This window comes from Vollenhovia emeryi, unplaced genomic scaffold (assembly GCF_000949405.1).
Source record: "Vollenhovia emeryi isolate VEMERY1.0 unplaced genomic scaffold, V.emery_V1.0 DF939141.1, whole genome shotgun sequence".
In the NCBI taxonomy this organism is placed as follows: domain Eukaryota; kingdom Metazoa; phylum Arthropoda; class Insecta; order Hymenoptera; family Formicidae; genus Vollenhovia; species Vollenhovia emeryi.
The window spans coordinates 2,248,091-2,265,411 of record NW_011967225.1 but is presented as its reverse complement, the minus strand read 5'-3'; the positions used below and the strand labels follow the sequence as shown (position 1 = coordinate 2,265,411).

At 40.3% G+C, this 17,321-nt stretch overlaps 1 protein-coding gene across 1 annotated transcript in view; it reads right to left on the bottom strand.

Annotated features, from left to right (window-relative positions):
• Positions 1 to 2,767: 2,767 nt before the first annotated feature.
• The window catches only part of LOC105567064 (insulin gene enhancer protein ISL-1), a 47,620-nt gene continuing 33,066 nt past the window's right edge, over positions 2,768 to 17,321 (bottom strand). The window contains exons 3-6 of the mRNA XM_012021612.1: positions 16,058 to 16,362; positions 10,351 to 10,652; positions 5,084 to 5,290; positions 2,768 to 4,907 (exon numbers count right to left, since the gene is read on the bottom strand). Of these exons, the coding sequence (XP_011877002.1) occupies positions 4,677 to 4,907; positions 5,084 to 5,290; positions 10,351 to 10,652; positions 16,058 to 16,362 (1,045 nt within the window). The 3' untranslated portion in view covers positions 2,768 to 4,676. The remainder of the gene's footprint in view (positions 4,908 to 5,083; positions 5,291 to 10,350; positions 10,653 to 16,057; positions 16,363 to 17,321) is intronic.

The window sequence follows — 17,321 nt, the reverse complement described above, 5'->3', positions numbered from 1 at the left end:
ACATATAACGCGAAGTAAATTCTTTCTGTGTCTATACTTGAATTTCGAATTCAAAGATCGAGTCACGAAGAGACGGCCGGCACTCTCGAGTAAATAATGAAAGTAGAAATGTATTTGTTCAGCTTTCTGCAATAAAGTTTTTCGAATTAAAATACTTTTTCAATTAACTTCTCGTATTCGTGTATTTTTCGATACGATCGACGCTCGTATATAATCGTATATAATATATGTCGTACGTAATATATGTCGGTGACAATACAAACCGACTATGGAAGGAGTTTTCTTCCTTCCTGATCTCTGGTCAAAGTGACCAGACTGTATGGCCGGGAGCAACGAAAGGTATGTCCAATCTGGCCCAACGATGGAAAACTGGATAAAATAGCGTAAGTGGTCAATATTGGCCACTTTGATGGAGTATCTGAGTAAGGTGCTCTATGGAATAAATTGATTTCTTTTTATTTGCCAAAATTTGGGTGGGTTATATTCTCCTTTACATATTCTGGCGTATGTGCCAGATTAAAAAGACCCCTATTAAATTCTTATTAATTCGCGCGCGTTTAACCCCAAATCAGACCTCTTATAAATCGCGTCGCGTTTTTAACGAAAGACTTGTAGGTTTATTAACAAAAAGTTGAAACGCGGATAGGAAAATGGGTAGGACTATACATACACGGAATTCGGGTAGGTAGAGACATAATTCAATAATGAAAAAAATAGAGACAATTATATATATGTAAAAAAATATATATACACGAGTTCACGACGATCACCTGCGCTACTCACGAAACGTCATATCTTATTAAACGTTTTATATTATTTATGTGAATCAGTTATATCGAAACTAAATTATTATAATTGATCGTTCCACTGATCATTGACCTTTTTCGATTATAAATATCGTCAAATATATGTAGGTACATCGTCGTGATTATCCGTAAAAAGATGTTCAGTTAATGGTCCATAAATCAGGTTTCTTTTTCTAAGGTAAACGGCTTCTTTCGATAATTATTCGGTTCGACGAGTATTGCAAAATTTTAAGCTATTTTTCCTCACGCCCTATATACTTATTTGATTTTCTTTCGAAATCAATATTGAACAATAACCTTTATATTAAACAAAAATCTTTATCATTACCCAGCGAGAAATGACTCGTTGATTGATATCGAAACGATGTCGAATTATTTTTCACTGGGTGTAGATTCGCTGACTTTCTAATTAGAATTTTCGCAAAAACGCTCTTCTGCGAGCTATTTTCGCCGTATGTAGAAATATCTAAGGATAACTAACGGGCCAGAAATGTCTGAAAGAAAAGCTACCGAAACGTGTGACTCGTAAAAATAACTGTAAAGCATTCGGAATAAGGGAACTTCGTCAAGATGCTTTTGTTCGACAGTTTATTACATACATTGTGCCAGTATAGAAATATCATACAAATTCGAAGATGCTTGAACGAATTACGAAATATCAGATTTACATGATCTCTCTCTCTCTCTCTCTCTTTCTCCTCTTCTTTTTTTAACCATGTACGTACAAGAGAGCGGTGTACAACGGTCTTGTATTCGGAAAGGTTTGGCCATGCATATTGTGTTGTGCGGTAAATTTTCATTGCTGCTTCCGGCAAATAAATAGTTACGTCATAATCAATGTTACGTGCCCAAGCAGAACAAAAACCCACATAGTACGCATGTTTAAAATACATTTTAAAGATGTCTTTTAGACATACGTGTTGTTTGAGGAGTTATAATGACGGCGACGTGACGTTGAAGCGTCAAAATGACTTACAGTAACCATTCTGGAGTCACTTCGACGCTATTTTAACGTCAACACGTGACTCTCTGTTTTATCTCGATATACGCAGTTCATTGCGCCTCCCCCGTGTCGCTTAAGCAGGTTTCGGTATCAAAAGGTACGTGCAACAAAGCGTTTATCCTGAACGTCATTAGCTAACAATTCTGAGACGCGCGGCTAGAGAAAAACTTGCGAAAGTAATGCGTGTGAGTGGACCTCATTTCATTTGCCGTTTTCAAACTAAGCGAAAAGCGGCCGCTTTGTATTCCATGTCGCGAGAAATTGGAAACGTTTCCGAATATTTGCGAAGCTATCCGTTGTATTTGATGAAACCTTTTGTAATCGTTTCGTGCAAAAGTTGACCAGGACTCGGATGTATGCGTGAACCATTAAAGATATAATTAAAAATACTATTTGACGTAAAGATCTGCCCTGTAAAACAGATCTAAATGTATTTCTTTAAAAGATTCAAGACTAAGGACGGTATTCAGTAGTCAGATCTTATATTTAAGATTGTCTTAAGATCATCTTTAGATACTTCGCAGCCAATGAAATGTTCCACAGCATCCTAAGATGAGACTTAAGACGGTCTTAAACATAAGATCTGTGTCTATGAATACTCTAGTCTTCGAAATTCAAGACCTAGTCATTGAAAATTTTTTACATGATTTTCAACTCTTACGATTCGCGCATCACGAAGTGCATCTGCTTAAAAGCAGGAAGAAAGTAAAGGCGAACTTAACTCTTGGTTTATTTCAAAGATTAGGAATTCATTTAATTTCTAATAGACATACATATATATATCAAAAATTACACACATTTCCATATATATTTAAATATATTAAAAATTTAACGAGTTTCTAATCTTTGTCGCCTAGCATATAACATACAAATATATACAATATATAATATATAATATTATATATAATATATATATTGGAAGTTGGAAGATGAATTTCTGATAAAAATATTATATATATGTATTATATTATACATATATAATTAACTTCTATTAATCTTCCTTAATTGGCTCGCTCCTTGCTAGGCGATATCGATTGCACGATTAATCGAAATGTAATTTTCTTTATATCCGATATAAACGAAGGAGCACCGCTCCCTTGTGCTACCTCGGTAACTAAGCATAATCCACCCTTTAACAAACCAAGGCGTGCGTCGTACAAATACAAAGTCGCCTTCGATACAAACTTGAGAGATAACGCAGAATATCTACAACGATAACGGCAACATTGTCGCCGGAGACGATTAAATAAAACGCTATATGGCATTTGCAAGTCTTTTGCGAGTACATCTCTGCCGTTACGAAACTTAACATAACTTGGAATAATCAATGTAAATTTAGTGTGTGCCTACGTATATCCGTATATATACAGGGTATATTGTAATATGTGGCGCACACTTCAGAAGCGAAATCGAGAGGGCCCTAAAACAACGAAAAATTTCGTGCAAACCCGAAATTTATATGCTCGACACCACTTTGTTTCCACGGTGTGTAGCTATTTTTATATCTCCGCTCCGCCACTTTAATCAAAATGCGCGAAACTGCTTGAATGATCGATTCTCTAATAAATGGCTTGGTCGTGCTGAGCCCATTGTCTGACCTGCTCGCTCTCCGTGCCTAAATCCACTCGACTATTACTTGCGGGGCCATTTTGCTGCTTTGGTAGAAACCGAATGGGATCAATCTCGTAAACATTTAAATGGAATACGCCGTTTAAATGAAACGGTGGATTCCGCACGATTTCTGCAGTCAACGTGCCGTTATATTCGGTTAGCAGGTTCTCTTACATTTCTGCTGGCATTCTATCGACAAAATTTGCAACGGATACTCTCAAAATCTCTTCTCAATAGACTTGGCTGTACGGATTGCTGTAACAGTACAAAAATAACTTGGAAACAAAGCGATTTCGGTGTCGATGTGTTTACACGAATTTTTTTCGTCACTCAGGGTCCTGCATTTGTCTCCGAATGTATTCCACATGTTGTAACATACCCGGCATATATTCCGTTATTCATATTCTACGGTACAATTTGCGCCTGAGTACATCATGATTTAACATTGCTTAGATTTACAGCGAGTAGCAACTATGTACAGTGTATCTTCAGAGCACTGGATATCGAATCGCATCCCCTTCCCTTATATACAGGCAGTTAACGACACATGCGTACAAGCCGTTTACAAATCTCCCCAGCGAAATTGATATTATAATTTTACACAGGCGGCGAGTTTCCACTGTCACGGTGATAACGTAACGCAAGACGACAGTGAAACGCAGAAACGTCAGGTGTATTAGAAGTCAAAAATGATGGGAATCGAAATAACATAACGCTCGGTCTGGCCAGAATCTGGTTTTTATATCAATAAGCTGACAATATACAGGATGTGTTTAAGGTTCTTCAAACTTGTTCAAGGTTCCCGAAACTTGTGTTACGCTTAACGATTAGACAGTTGTTGTTCTCGTAAACGTTCCTCTGTAACATTTCAAAGAAGTTATTTTAGAACTGAAGCGAAAATACATTATTTATGTACGTCCAAGACAGCGACGTTGCCCCACTTGCACCCTCCTTTCTTCCGCCACTCGTGTCATGCTCAGCGTATTCGCCATTGTCGTTTTCGAGCCACTTTTGGTAGTAGAGCGGTACGAGTCCGTTTGATTATCGAAAGATCGATGAGACACCGCGGTCCTTTGGTATCCGTACTGTCCTTTCTATATCTGTGTGTATCACGGTATCCTCCCCGATTCCGCGCGGCCGCTTCATATCCTCCGTTGCAGGCATCTCGCCGTTACGGCGAGCACCACGACGAGGGTCGCTACGAAAGCGAAGGACGACGAGGGCGTGGTAGTTTTGCGTTCATGCCTCGCACGACACTATGGACTTCCCGTATCGTGGTGAAACGAGTCACTGTCACTCTCGACGTAGGTCACGTAGCTGTCGGTGCTGTCGGGATGCTGGCCCATGTCCGGTCCGCCGCCACCCGGATGATGAGGCCCCGGGGGCGGTAACGGTCCACCCCCGCCGTCGCTCATCGGTCCGCCGAGCATCCCCGGCGGGGGTGCCAATTGCGCCGGTGGTCCCCCGTGCAAGTCGTAGCCGTGCATCTGCAATTATTCCAATGATCGCGCTCAAACTTTCAACACCAATTCCTCGCGTTTTTCTACGAATATACAAATCACTCTCCCGCACACTCGTGTCTATTTACATTGTATAATGTAGCCGGACGTTTCCTCTCGATAAATCATGCCCGCGAAATATGTTTCGAGTATGGCGCGTTTACCTGGGACACCAAATGGTGGAACGACGGCGCGCTGGGATCTAGCCGGTCCAAGTCCGTATGAAGCGCAAACTCCGAAAGCGCTTTCCACGGCGGCTGATAGGCCTGGACTTCCAGAGGCGTCATGCCGATGGGGCTCTCGTGTCTCACGGGGCTGCTGGCAACCATGGGTATGCCATGCATGCCGCCGAAGCCCAATTTACGCCCGTCCTGAAATAAAAAGCGCTTGGTTCCATTAGATCGTTCATCGAGATATCGGCGTCTCGTATAGAGTGGCCCATTTTAAATACCCACTACGAGTATCTAGAAAGGACGGTGTTTTTAACAAGATATTTCGAACAATTGTGCGTTGTTCGATCTCGAAGGGGGGGGAAAAGTTATGCCAGTCATTGATTCTTGGACGTTGACGAAGGACGCAGGTTAAAAGTTTTTAATAGAAATCTACGTTTTTACCGCGTATCTTTTGTATGTAGCTGACGTCGAGACATTTTCAAAATGCTGATGGTGGTTCCATTTGAATGGAAACGTTCTAACATAAGTTTGAAACTGCCAAGATTTAAAGTAAAGATACACTTATACAGGGTGTCCCATTTTAATCGATCACCCCTCGTAACTTTCACCCTGTATAGTGTTTTAAGTGCCTATCTAAATTATCTTAAAAGAAACTACCTAAAAAATGTCCAGTTGTTTTGAGGAATCTATGGTTTAGGGGGTTCTAAAGTCATCCGTTTTGCCAACTAAATGTTTCTTTTTTGTACAAACACTTTTTATGTATTAATTTGATATAATTAAATATTTTCATCCACACATAGTTCAGTTGGTATATGTTAATATACGCATTAATGCATGTCTGAAATATGCATTAAAGTTTGCAAGTTTGAGCGACTGTTTTACGAGTAAAATAACACAGTAGAAGCATTTATGGATTAGTTATTTATTTTTAGTGTTACAACAGACTGTATTATTTGTGTGTTATTTTACTAATAACATTATATACTAGAGGCATCTCATTTTGACGTGAACTGCGATTTTATTAATATTACATGCCTCATTAATATTACATGCAAAGCATGGATATCATTTTAGAGCCAGCCGCAACAATAAAAAATGCAAATTAATTGATGCATTCAAACTAATTCAAATGCAACTGGGAAGAACTATCTTGTTTTTTAATTACTAACAAGGTATTTTCTTAAACGGATATAGAGGAAAGTACCCCTGTGAAGTTAGCCCCCCATTATTTAAAATTTTAACTTTTTTTACGAGTTCCCTATAGATTTACAATAGTTCCAGAGTTCTTGATGGGTTTAAGAAATAGTTCTGCTCATTAAAGACGTTAAAATGAATTTTTTAAAATGGGGGCTAACTTCACGCAGCTCCCCATTTTCGTAAAAACAAATTTTTCAATGGAGTTCTGGATAGATTTCGCATAGTTCTAGAGTTCTTGGTACATTTTAACAATAGTTCTGCACGAGAAAGTAAAAAGAAACGAAGTTGAAGAATCAAGAAACAGTACCCCAGAAATAGGCAACTAAAAGTATTAATGTAATGGAATTTTGCCATTAGGATTTTCGATAGAACTCTGCGGGGGCTACCGGGAACTCTCAACAGAACTGCCGGAACTGTGCAAAAAATTTTTCGGGTCGTCTTATAAGACAGAAACGGGTCGTCTTACAAGACCCGAAAAAATTTTTGCACAGTTCCGGCAGTTCTGTTGAGAGTTCCCGATAGCCCCCGCAGAGTTTTATCGAAAATCCTAATGACAAAATTCCATTACATTAATACTTTTATAGTTATGCCTATTTCGGGGGTACTGTTTCTTGATTCTTCAACTTCGTTTTTTTTACTTTCTCGTGCAGAACTATTGTTAAAATGTGTAAAGAACTCTAGAACTATGGAAAATCTATCCAGAACTCCATTAAAAAATTAGTTTTTACGAAAATGGGGGCTGCGTGAAGTTAGCCCCCCATTTTAAAAAATTCATTTTAATGTCTTTAATGAGCAGAACTATTTCATAAACCCATCAAGAACTCTGGAACTATTGTAAATCTATGTATAGGGAACTCGTAAAAAAAAATTAAATTTTTAAATAATGGGGGGCTAACTTTACAGGGGTGGATAGCGGGGTTTCTGTTAAATTAATAAGCATCATCAGTTGGTTCCACCACGAATTTATTGCCCTTGGAGGGAAATCTGTTTAGTGGAAAATTCATTGTTAGATTGTGTAATCGTTGCGAAACTAGATTTGTGATTGAATTTGCATGTTGAAAACCTATTGTCTCATAATAGAGGACTTTCCTCTATTAAATATTGCATGTGATAGTGTATCAAATGCACGATATTCACGATATCGATACGTTTGTACGATATTTAAAGAGAAAAATGACATTTATTTCCCAAGAGATACAAGTCTCGAAACGATTCAAACCGACCTGCGTATATTGTTGAAGTTATCTTTCGTTACAACTAGAGCCTTAGGAAGAAATCCGTGCAATAAACAACATTTCGAAACCGTAAGAAATATAAGGCAGTGCCTCGTAAAATATGATTAGAGTTGTATAAATAATCTCATGAGATAAAGACCTCATTCTTGCGTCAGAAAAAACGGAATAAATTTCGAATTATAATGCATAAATTCATGTTACTTCATATAGTAGGTATTTTCAATGAATAATCTCAAACACGTGGCCGATAGTATATGAACAATATCTTGATCGACAGCATCCGGATCGTCGAACTATTTCTAGAATTGAAAATCACTTACGCGATCTAGCAAGATAACTCTACAAAAAAATGCTAAATTGACTCGATGCTAATTGATGATAACGATTAAACGTGTTGTGAGCTCGATCAATTCAGAAATAAGTAACCAGGGAAATTAGAAATCAATTAGGGACTCGTAAAACAACCCGTTGAATTTTAAAATCTCTTAAACATCAACTGCATCATATTATCGTTCACCAAGAATTACATGAAAGAGATTTTATTAACAATATTGCACGCGGGTTTTAGAATAAGCTGTGGCCAAACCTTTTCCATTTTGTTCTTTTTAGTCATAAGGCAAGCTTTTATAATGTCTCTAATAATTACATCTCTCATCGCTATCGATCCGATTAAAAGTCTATTGTATATTGGCCCCGATAAATCTACGGATAACATCATTGGACATCATTGGAAACATACATAGGCAAAAAGATGTAAATTCAATCTTCACATAATCATGAAAATGCCAACGATACTTAAGCATTTAAAAAGTGAGTTATCATCAGCTGTGAAAATGTGTAAAATAAGGCAAGCACAAAAAGCTTTTATTTTAATAAGTTAAGATAATTTTTATCTAAGGGTGACATTACTCACATTCCTAATTCCCTTTATCCTTAAAAGCGAGCTGTCATCTAACATTTTTTAAACATTTTTCGAATAGTACGTCTCTCTTGAGATAATTTAGAAAGAACTTAAACTGATATGTACATCCTTAAACTCTGACAGAGAGTTCTTAACTCGGTAATCTTTCAGAGTTTAATGTTTTCAATCGTAAATACACCGTGAAAATCTTAATGATCAAGTCTATGAACTATTTGTGACTTTATTTTATTAGAAACTATTTTATTAGGAATAGACGAAAATCTTCGGGGCAAAATGCATCGGGCACGAAAGTGTTCCGGAAAATATTCATCAGTATTAATGACAAACTTCACCGAACATACCACTTAAGAGATTAAACTAGCATTTTGAAAACGTTTCGACATCAATTATTACAAGGATATGTAATAAAATGGAGATGTTTGTTTAAACCTTCCATAATCTTAACTTGATTTTCACAACCATGGTCAAATATGTGGCGTAACTTTTCTTTTGAAAATGCCTTTCTTTTCAGATACTCGAAGTAAGATGTAAAATAAGTCACACTATGTTCATTTATTTGATTTATAAGTCGCAACACTAGTGGCGAACAGAAAGGCTTAACATGATAATACATTCGAGTTTATTCTTAGAAAAAAGTACGAGCAATTACAAATTTTAGGGAAATGGCACTTCGATTGTGTATCACGAAGTTGCGGCAAGAAAAATGAATGTTACATGAACTAAAGAATTATAGCAATGTAGTAATCATTTGTAACCATTTGTGGATACACTAAAGAGTACAAGAAAGTAGTAAAATATTTTTATTAACAAAAATATTATTGATATTATATTACGATTATACAATATCAATTGCGGGAATATTTAAATTCCAGAGTTATGACATTATAATAGTTGCCAGAACTCTTTCGCTTTCATCAAATGTGGTCGAACAAAATACGATTTGCCATAGTTATTGTGATGTAGTGATTCGACAAACGATAATACGCAGCTTCTTGTCTTACAAAAGTAAATTTCTGAACAATGCCGTCCCCAAGTATAAGCTCTAATCCATTCAAAAACACATTTATTTGTCATACATTTCGTAGATTGAAGCGCCACGTTCATCGTGAAAATAATAGCAAGCCCATTCAGGGGATGCTGGAGTAATTCTGCACCTTTTGCATCTAGAACTGTTAATTCATGAAAACAGTGTGTAATGTACGAATTATGTGGCTTTTGTGTACAGACCAACTATAGTTTCCACTAATCGGATTAAAACAGAGAACAGCATGGTGTCATTGAAATTAAGTTTAGAAGTCTAACAAAAGATTCGGTTACCTAACTTAAAACTTATTCGAACGAATAGATTTGTTACATACATAAAAGCCACATAATTTGTATGTTGCACAAATGTTTTCATGGATTGACAGCTGTAGGGGTGAAAGGTGCAAGAAGTGTCGAATCGTTCCAGCTTCCCTCAAGTCCGTAACAGACTACTCGTCAGAGACGGAGAATTACGAAAAAAAGATTAGAATTTGACCAATCAAAGAATATTAATTTTAAATCAAATTTTAATCCACCATTTCATTATCTGAATTTTAAATCTCTAATTCGCAATCTTCAACCTTCCATGCGTAGTCTAATACCCCTGACTTCAGCTGATTTATAGAATAATTCAGTGCTATACTTATAACTGTGAATCAATGAATATTCACTGTTTTCAGTGATAATCCACTGATTGACTTTTAGGCCGGTATTTATAGTCGGATCTTATATCCAAGACCGTCTGGAATTTATCTAAAGATGCTACACGGAACATTTTATGGGCTACGGTGTATCTAAAGATGATCTTGAGACAGTCATGAATATAAGATCCGACTACGAATACTGGGCCTTAGAGAGTAGACGATGTCGTAGCTCGTTACCTTCTCCTGCATCTGCTGCTTCATGGCGATCGTCTTCTTCTTGTCTTTGCACCTCTTGTTCTGAAACCACACCCTGATCACGCGCGGACTCAGCCCCGTCATTTCGACGAGCTGCTCCTTCATCAGGGCGTCCGGACGGGGGTTCGCGGCGTAGCAGGTTCTCAGGGTGTGCAACTGCTTCTCGTTGAGAACCGTGCGCACCCTCGTCGGCTTTCCGTCGGAGCCGCCGCCACTTTTGTGGCCACCCGAGCCGCGAACGCCGCCGACGCCTGCCTTGTGCGACCCGCTCTCAGATCCGGAATCTGCAAGCATAAACCTCGAGAGTTCTCCCTCGCGGTGGCCACCGAGCTGCGCTAAACGAATACGTGTTCTTTATTTAACAAAATTTAATGTCTCAATTTATCTAACTAAATTTAATGTCTCAATTATATATAAACAAATTGTAGGACATTTAAAAGGTATTACGTGTATCATTTTCTAAGGAAACTAAACTAAAGTGTAACGTACAAGTAATATAAAGACAAAACCGTATACGGAGAGAATTTTCTCGTAAAATTTACCCTGAAAATTATGTAATCGTGGGACAACGTGGCATTTCGGAGAATTTTAGGAGTTTTTTAAATTTTACCATTCTTTACCATTACATTTTTTTTTAAGTAAAATGTATACTCTCTAAATTTTTTTGAGCGAAATCTCACTCTTTTGGAGCTCGAAGAAATAATGAAAATACTGCCAGTCCGAATGGAGTGAACTTTCACTGTTTGAAAGAGCGCCATTATTCACTCTTCACTTGGATTGATTCTTCAACTCTGAAAAGAGTGCTATGTTTCACCGTAATCGTTTATTGTTAGCAGTAAAAAAATCCTACTGTTTGTTGACTATGATCGTATATAGAGCCTGTACTCTTAATTCACAGTCAGCACTGAAAATCTATAATTTTGGCGACGGTTTCGCTTATTCTGCTAATTGTCGAGGAAGAACCGTCCCGGGCTATCGTGACCTTAGGAGTTCAGCGCCCCTATAGTGGCGGAATACCGTAATTTAAGTTGGAGTGAATTTTGGAACTTCACTTTTTGCCTTAGAGCGAATCAATTCACTCGAATAGAGCGAAGTGATTCGAATCAAAGTTTCACTAAAAAAAAATTTTAGAGAGTATTTAAAAAAAACTCATAAAATTCTCCGAAATGCCACGTTGTCCCACGATTACATAAATCAGGATAAATTTAAAGAGAAAACTCTCTCCGTGTATACCTGAAATATTGATCGGCAATCGCGTTTGCGTAAGTGGGTGTCGATAGTTCGCGGGGAGAAAAACAGATGTATCAACGGGATGGAATGTTTTTCGCAAGAAAACAGCTAATTAGTTAATCTAATAGGCGGACTGGGGGAAGAGGTGTCGTCATTTTTATGGTGGCAATAAAGTGACGTAGGCGCGCGAATTGCTCCGACTGCGAAATGGCGAAGGGAGGAGGGGTAACGCGAGTACGAGGCGATCGTAAATCTCCCGCCAGCACTCGCCAGCTCTTCCGGATTCTTCGTTAACGTTTCTCTCGACGGTTACAAAGGGCGAGCGTGTGCGGTTTGCCGGCCTGCGTGCCCGCCTCTCTCGGCGAAGATTTATCCGCGAGGGAGTCGCGTCCTCCGCGAGACGAAACGCATCCCGGGCGTACGGGGGGTACGGAAGAATGGAGCGCGCGATACCATTCCGGACCCGCGACTATCTTCCCAACCGGTCTTGCAAAACGGTCGAGCCCGGCTAATGGGAGATCCGGATACTGGTTCAGCATGGCGGACCAACGGGGAGGCGAAGCAAAAGGTACCGACGCGACGATCGCCTGCGGGCCAGCGCTCGACACAACAGTCAAGAGACAATATTGTCGATGGGCAAACGCGGATCCCGTGCTCATGCGATTCCTTGATCGGCCGCGCGACCTTGGAACGAATCGCGGAACGTTTGCGCGGGGAAACATTCGTGGCTCGCGAGCCACGGACGGTCGCGAACGCGTGACGTTTTATTTGCGAAAGGTGGCAGAGGCTGTCCGCTTTTTGTCAAAAAGCAGTCGCGTTGTTTAATCTGCCCGTCCGTCTCGTGCTCGCGGAATCTTTCCTCGAAGATACACCTGGGATTTATGTTTTTTTTTTTAACAAAAAGGAAAGAAAATAAGACAGTAAGACGAAAATCTTTATCGACGCAAACAAATTTCGCGAGATGACTGTCAATATAGCATTATATACTAATTAAATAATATTTTTTAAAGAGAAGTATAATATACGCTTCAATAAGACTTTTAATTTATCAAACTATTCCGTCTAATAAATCTGAAGCGAAGTTTCAAGTATTTGAACGGCTCGATCGTTGCTGGTATGTACACGATGATCAAAGATCCAAAAGATACGGAATGTGTCGTAGAAGTCCTCGCGAGGCAATGAAGACGAGAAAATGAAATTAGCAGAAGTCGTTGAGGATCGTTTACAGGGGATTAAGTTAGATTATCTCAGTAATAATCTTGACCGTATCGCCGATATATTCTGGATAGCGTCGACGCCTTGGGTGTCGTGCCGTTCGAAATCTAGTAGATCCTCCAGCGGGAAGACGAAAAGTCAACGAGAGTACGCCACAAGAGAACAAACGAAATCCTATTTCTGTGTCCTAACCAAATAGCGGTCTTGGTTGGCATAAGCGAGAATGAAACCAGCGTTGACATGGCGGCACGACGATAAGAAGAGTGAACAGACTCTCGACCTTCGAAAAACGATCGTGTAAGATCGTATAGCTATCATATCGCATAGATTGGAAGGCACCTTCCTGAGAAAGAATGGAAGATACGCGACGACGATGCGCTCGGCATCAGAGGACAGTTATTTTAGAGCGTAACGTCACTCACCGAGGCTAAATTCCCTTAAAACGCGTGCTTTTAATTAATCTTTCACAGCGAGAGCCCGACGTTGGCGTGCGTTGGCGTTCAAACGATCCTGTCGAAAGTTTGTTTCTTTGCGCGTAAATAACTCGTGTCCTAATAAATTTGATCCTCTTAACGCCTGGAGTACGGCGAGCGCTCATATAATCGCGGGGCATAAATTCACAGGACCCGTTAAAAAAGGGGGGGGGGGAAGATTTAAGACCAGATTAGATACGGAGTTAACGGGAATTTTTGAAGAATTATTCTCTTGACATTGTGAATGAATTCTACAACACTAAAAAACAAAACAAGGGGGGAAACCGCTGAGGGCATTGTGGTGTACAGATTTGCGGCATTACTGGGCATTACTAGGCCTCTTTGGGCATTAGTTTGGGCATTAGGTCTTGCTGGGGCATTATAAAGATAAAATAAGATAAAAGAAGATGATCCAAGATAAATACAATAAAATAATAAGGTAATGCCCACTGGGCATTAGTGGGCATTGGTGTACAAGATTTTGATCAGCGGTTTCCCCCTCGAAGAAAAGACCTTACGACTGCAGCAATAATTTTCTAGGCACGAAGAAATAACTGAGATATGAATAGCCGGTTCTCTTTTAAAATTTACCTTGGAAATCATGTAATCGCGGGACAACGTGGCACTTTGAAGGACTATCCACTAGTAAAATGTACACTAATTATAATTATTAGTAGAATGTGTATGGTAAAATTGCAAAAACTCTCATAAAGTTCTGTGAAGTGCCACGTTGTCCCGCGAGCACATGACTTTCGGGATAAAGAGGAAAAAATTCTCTCCGTGCGTGTTTTGTATTAAATCAATTTAAATAACAGAACAGAATTTCTGTCTGAGCGAACGTTAGGAAGAAAGTCTTTCCGTGGCGCCCATCCATTATAACGTTTGATTGTGGTACATAAACAGTTGCATTCCTTACAAAGATCGTTCTAGCTGCGGTACCGAAATTCATTTCTATCCAATGTGATTGACTGATATTTAGTCATGAAATCTAAACCTTCCAAAGAGCGGCATTACTAGAATGTCGTTGCTATAAACTTTGCAGGCTACATACAATTTTCCAACGGATACAAGAAATAGTGCAAAATTTTTGTCGCGGCACCTAGAAATCTACCTGCGTTAGTAAGATATGTTTTTGAGTGAAGAAGAGACCTCTGTGTGCTTAATTTTAACTTCCATTTTGCTCCTAACGTTAAAAGCACGGTAATAAGGCGAGATTGGAGCCTGCGATCTCGCGAGCGCCAAGGACGATCGTCGCTTCTCGCGGATCGGGGGCGATTTATTAGAGCTTATCGGCAATTCGACGGCTATTAATAACTCGACGACACGCTCGTGTGTCGCACTCGCGACGTCCCGTCCCGCGGGATATCCCCGGCGCGCTAATAAAGAAGACACGAATAAGAGGAAACAGATCGTGCGTAGTTATGCGCGACAGTAGTTGGCAGGGTGGTGTTACATTTGGCACCTCGGCAGCGCACCGAAGACAACGTCGGGCCGCTGCCGTCGGCACGAGGTGGTCCAACTTTTTCGTGGGTAGAGAACGAACGCTTGCCGCGCGAACGGCCGTCTCCGATGACGAATCACAATGACAAACACGGGACGACGTGCGCACGTCGCGCTGCCGCACACGGGTTATTTGCACGAAAATTAGTATATCGGGTAATTATGCCGACGTGTGTCCTTAGCATTTTGAGAGGGAAGAGCCCGGAGGGAGGGAAGAAACGGTAGCCGATCGGTCTCCTTTCTGCATTATTGTGTGTCGCCTTTCAAAAAGTTTATCCGTCTCCTCTCCGACCCTGATATCGGGAAACAAAAAAGGAGCATGCTATCGAACGTGGGCAGTCTTATCACTGTAATTCTTTTGACGCCCTGTATCGTACTTTGAAGCGTCACTTTGCGACATTTCGCCGGTGTTTACTTAATCGTTTGTCATTGACACACTAACCGATTTGGCAAATTAGCGAGTTGTAATCGCGACTGCCACCCAACGCGAAGGTGTGAAAACGAGTGAATACCAATCGCCTGGCGTTAACTCCCGTTGATTGTTGGTCAAGTCGCCTTTCCCCTCCCCGGGAGCCTAATTGCTACCGACTGCAATTCCACGTGCTTGTCTTTACACACGGCTAGATTATTTGGCGTCTGAATTTCGGTGGGCCCCGCACGGTCGGGTTAATTCGCTCGGCAGCAGGTCCAGCCGGTGGCGGAGCGTACGCGCGTTATGCTAGGCTACAGGACATTAAGCCCGTGTAATCCTGACGTGTAGGAGGGTAGTGGTCAAGCCTTTACGGTCTTAACGGCTTCAATTATCAACACCTAATTATACGTCGTGAGCCTAACACAACATAGGAGAGTCCCTTGGGCTTATCCTCGAGCGAGCGTCCTTTTGTAAATTTGGTCTTTGGGAACACGGATACACTGTGCCTGATAAGTCCACAGCCATATCCCCGGTCTCGCCGTATGACATGTCAGAAGCCGGATCTCTCCCATTTCACTCGGGCACGGGGATAATTTAATCTCAGAATCTCGATAACGGCAGCTAGGGACAACTGAGAGGCCGGAAATAACGACACGAAAAATAAATATTACGATAACGCCGGGGTCTTCCTCTTTCTTTTCGCTTCTCTTGAAAAATCGTGGGGTGAGGTGCGATTTTTCAATGACGCCAGTATCTTCGAAACGTGTCGAGTGTGTCGCGCGCGAAAGGAAAGGAAAAGAAAGGGGGGAGAGAAGAAAGGAGGAACGCAGCAGCCTTCGACGTATAACTGTGCTCTTACCTGACATCGAGCCGTCGTTCGGGTGCAGATGGTGATTGTTGTTCGTCAGAGAGGCGTTATTGTTGTTCTCGCTTCCGGGTATATTAGCGGCTCCGGTGCAGTGCTTACCGCCTTCGAGGACATCGTGATCGTGCCGACAGAAGAGGCCGTCCTGCCTCAGGGCGAACTCGTCGCCGGTCTCGAGCCGCCTCATGCAGGCGCAACAACGAAAGCACTCCACATGATAGATCTTAGTTTTCGCTCTCATCACATAGTCAGTTTTGCTAAAGCACTGGCTACACTTGTCGCACTTCGTCCCGAACAGCCTGCAACACATACGAGAGAAAGACATGTAGTTCGACCACTCGAACGAGCTCGCGAGATGAGGATTCTTGGATAGGAAAATCGCGAACAAGGCTCGAATTGAATTTTCTGAATAATTTGGAAAAAAACCCAACGAGAACGCGATGAAGGAATAAGAAGGTTCGAAAGATTAAGAAAAACTGAAGCGAACTTGGTCGAAAGACAGCGAAAGAATTGCTATCAAAATTTGACAGCGCCATTGTATAAGATTTGATTTAATATTTTTAAATCGCCTCCATTTCCAGACGATTGCTAAAACACAAGAATTGCACATCGATCTTTATTATTTTGTAATTAATTATTTATACGCTCTAATGACCGAATGAAGACACTTGTGACGGATTGAAGGGAAGTCTAGGTTCGAGCTCTAGGGTGATATTTTTCACTATAAATTCCGTAGTGATCTCAAGAAAGCTTATTAGCTTTGAAAACTAAAAGGTTAAATCGATTATCGATTTAATTATATTGAATTTGCTATCCCCACGAAACTGTATTTCAAAATCGACAAATAATCGACGCGCAGTTTACTAATTGCAAGCGAGGAAAAGTAAAAGTATAAATTTGCACAAAATATTATTAGACTTCCAAAGATCCAGCCCGACCGAAGGCAGCATTTTCTATTTACTTGCGGGATCCACACGTTAAACTTCAATGTAATAATCAATTATTTTGTTTATATTGATGCGTTTAGGGGAAAATTCCAAATTAATCAATATTAACGAAGTTAGTGCGACGGAAGTGCGCACGTTCAATTCTGATAAATTATTGACAATTGTTAATGTACATTTCTCATCGCGAAATAACCTGATTACTTCTTTGCTACGACTTTCGCGTCGGTATCAGTCTAAAGCGTGGTCTACAATGGCAGTAGGAGTAGTGGATTAAGGCTGTAAGACGTCGGAGTAAGCTTGTGTTTCCAGTG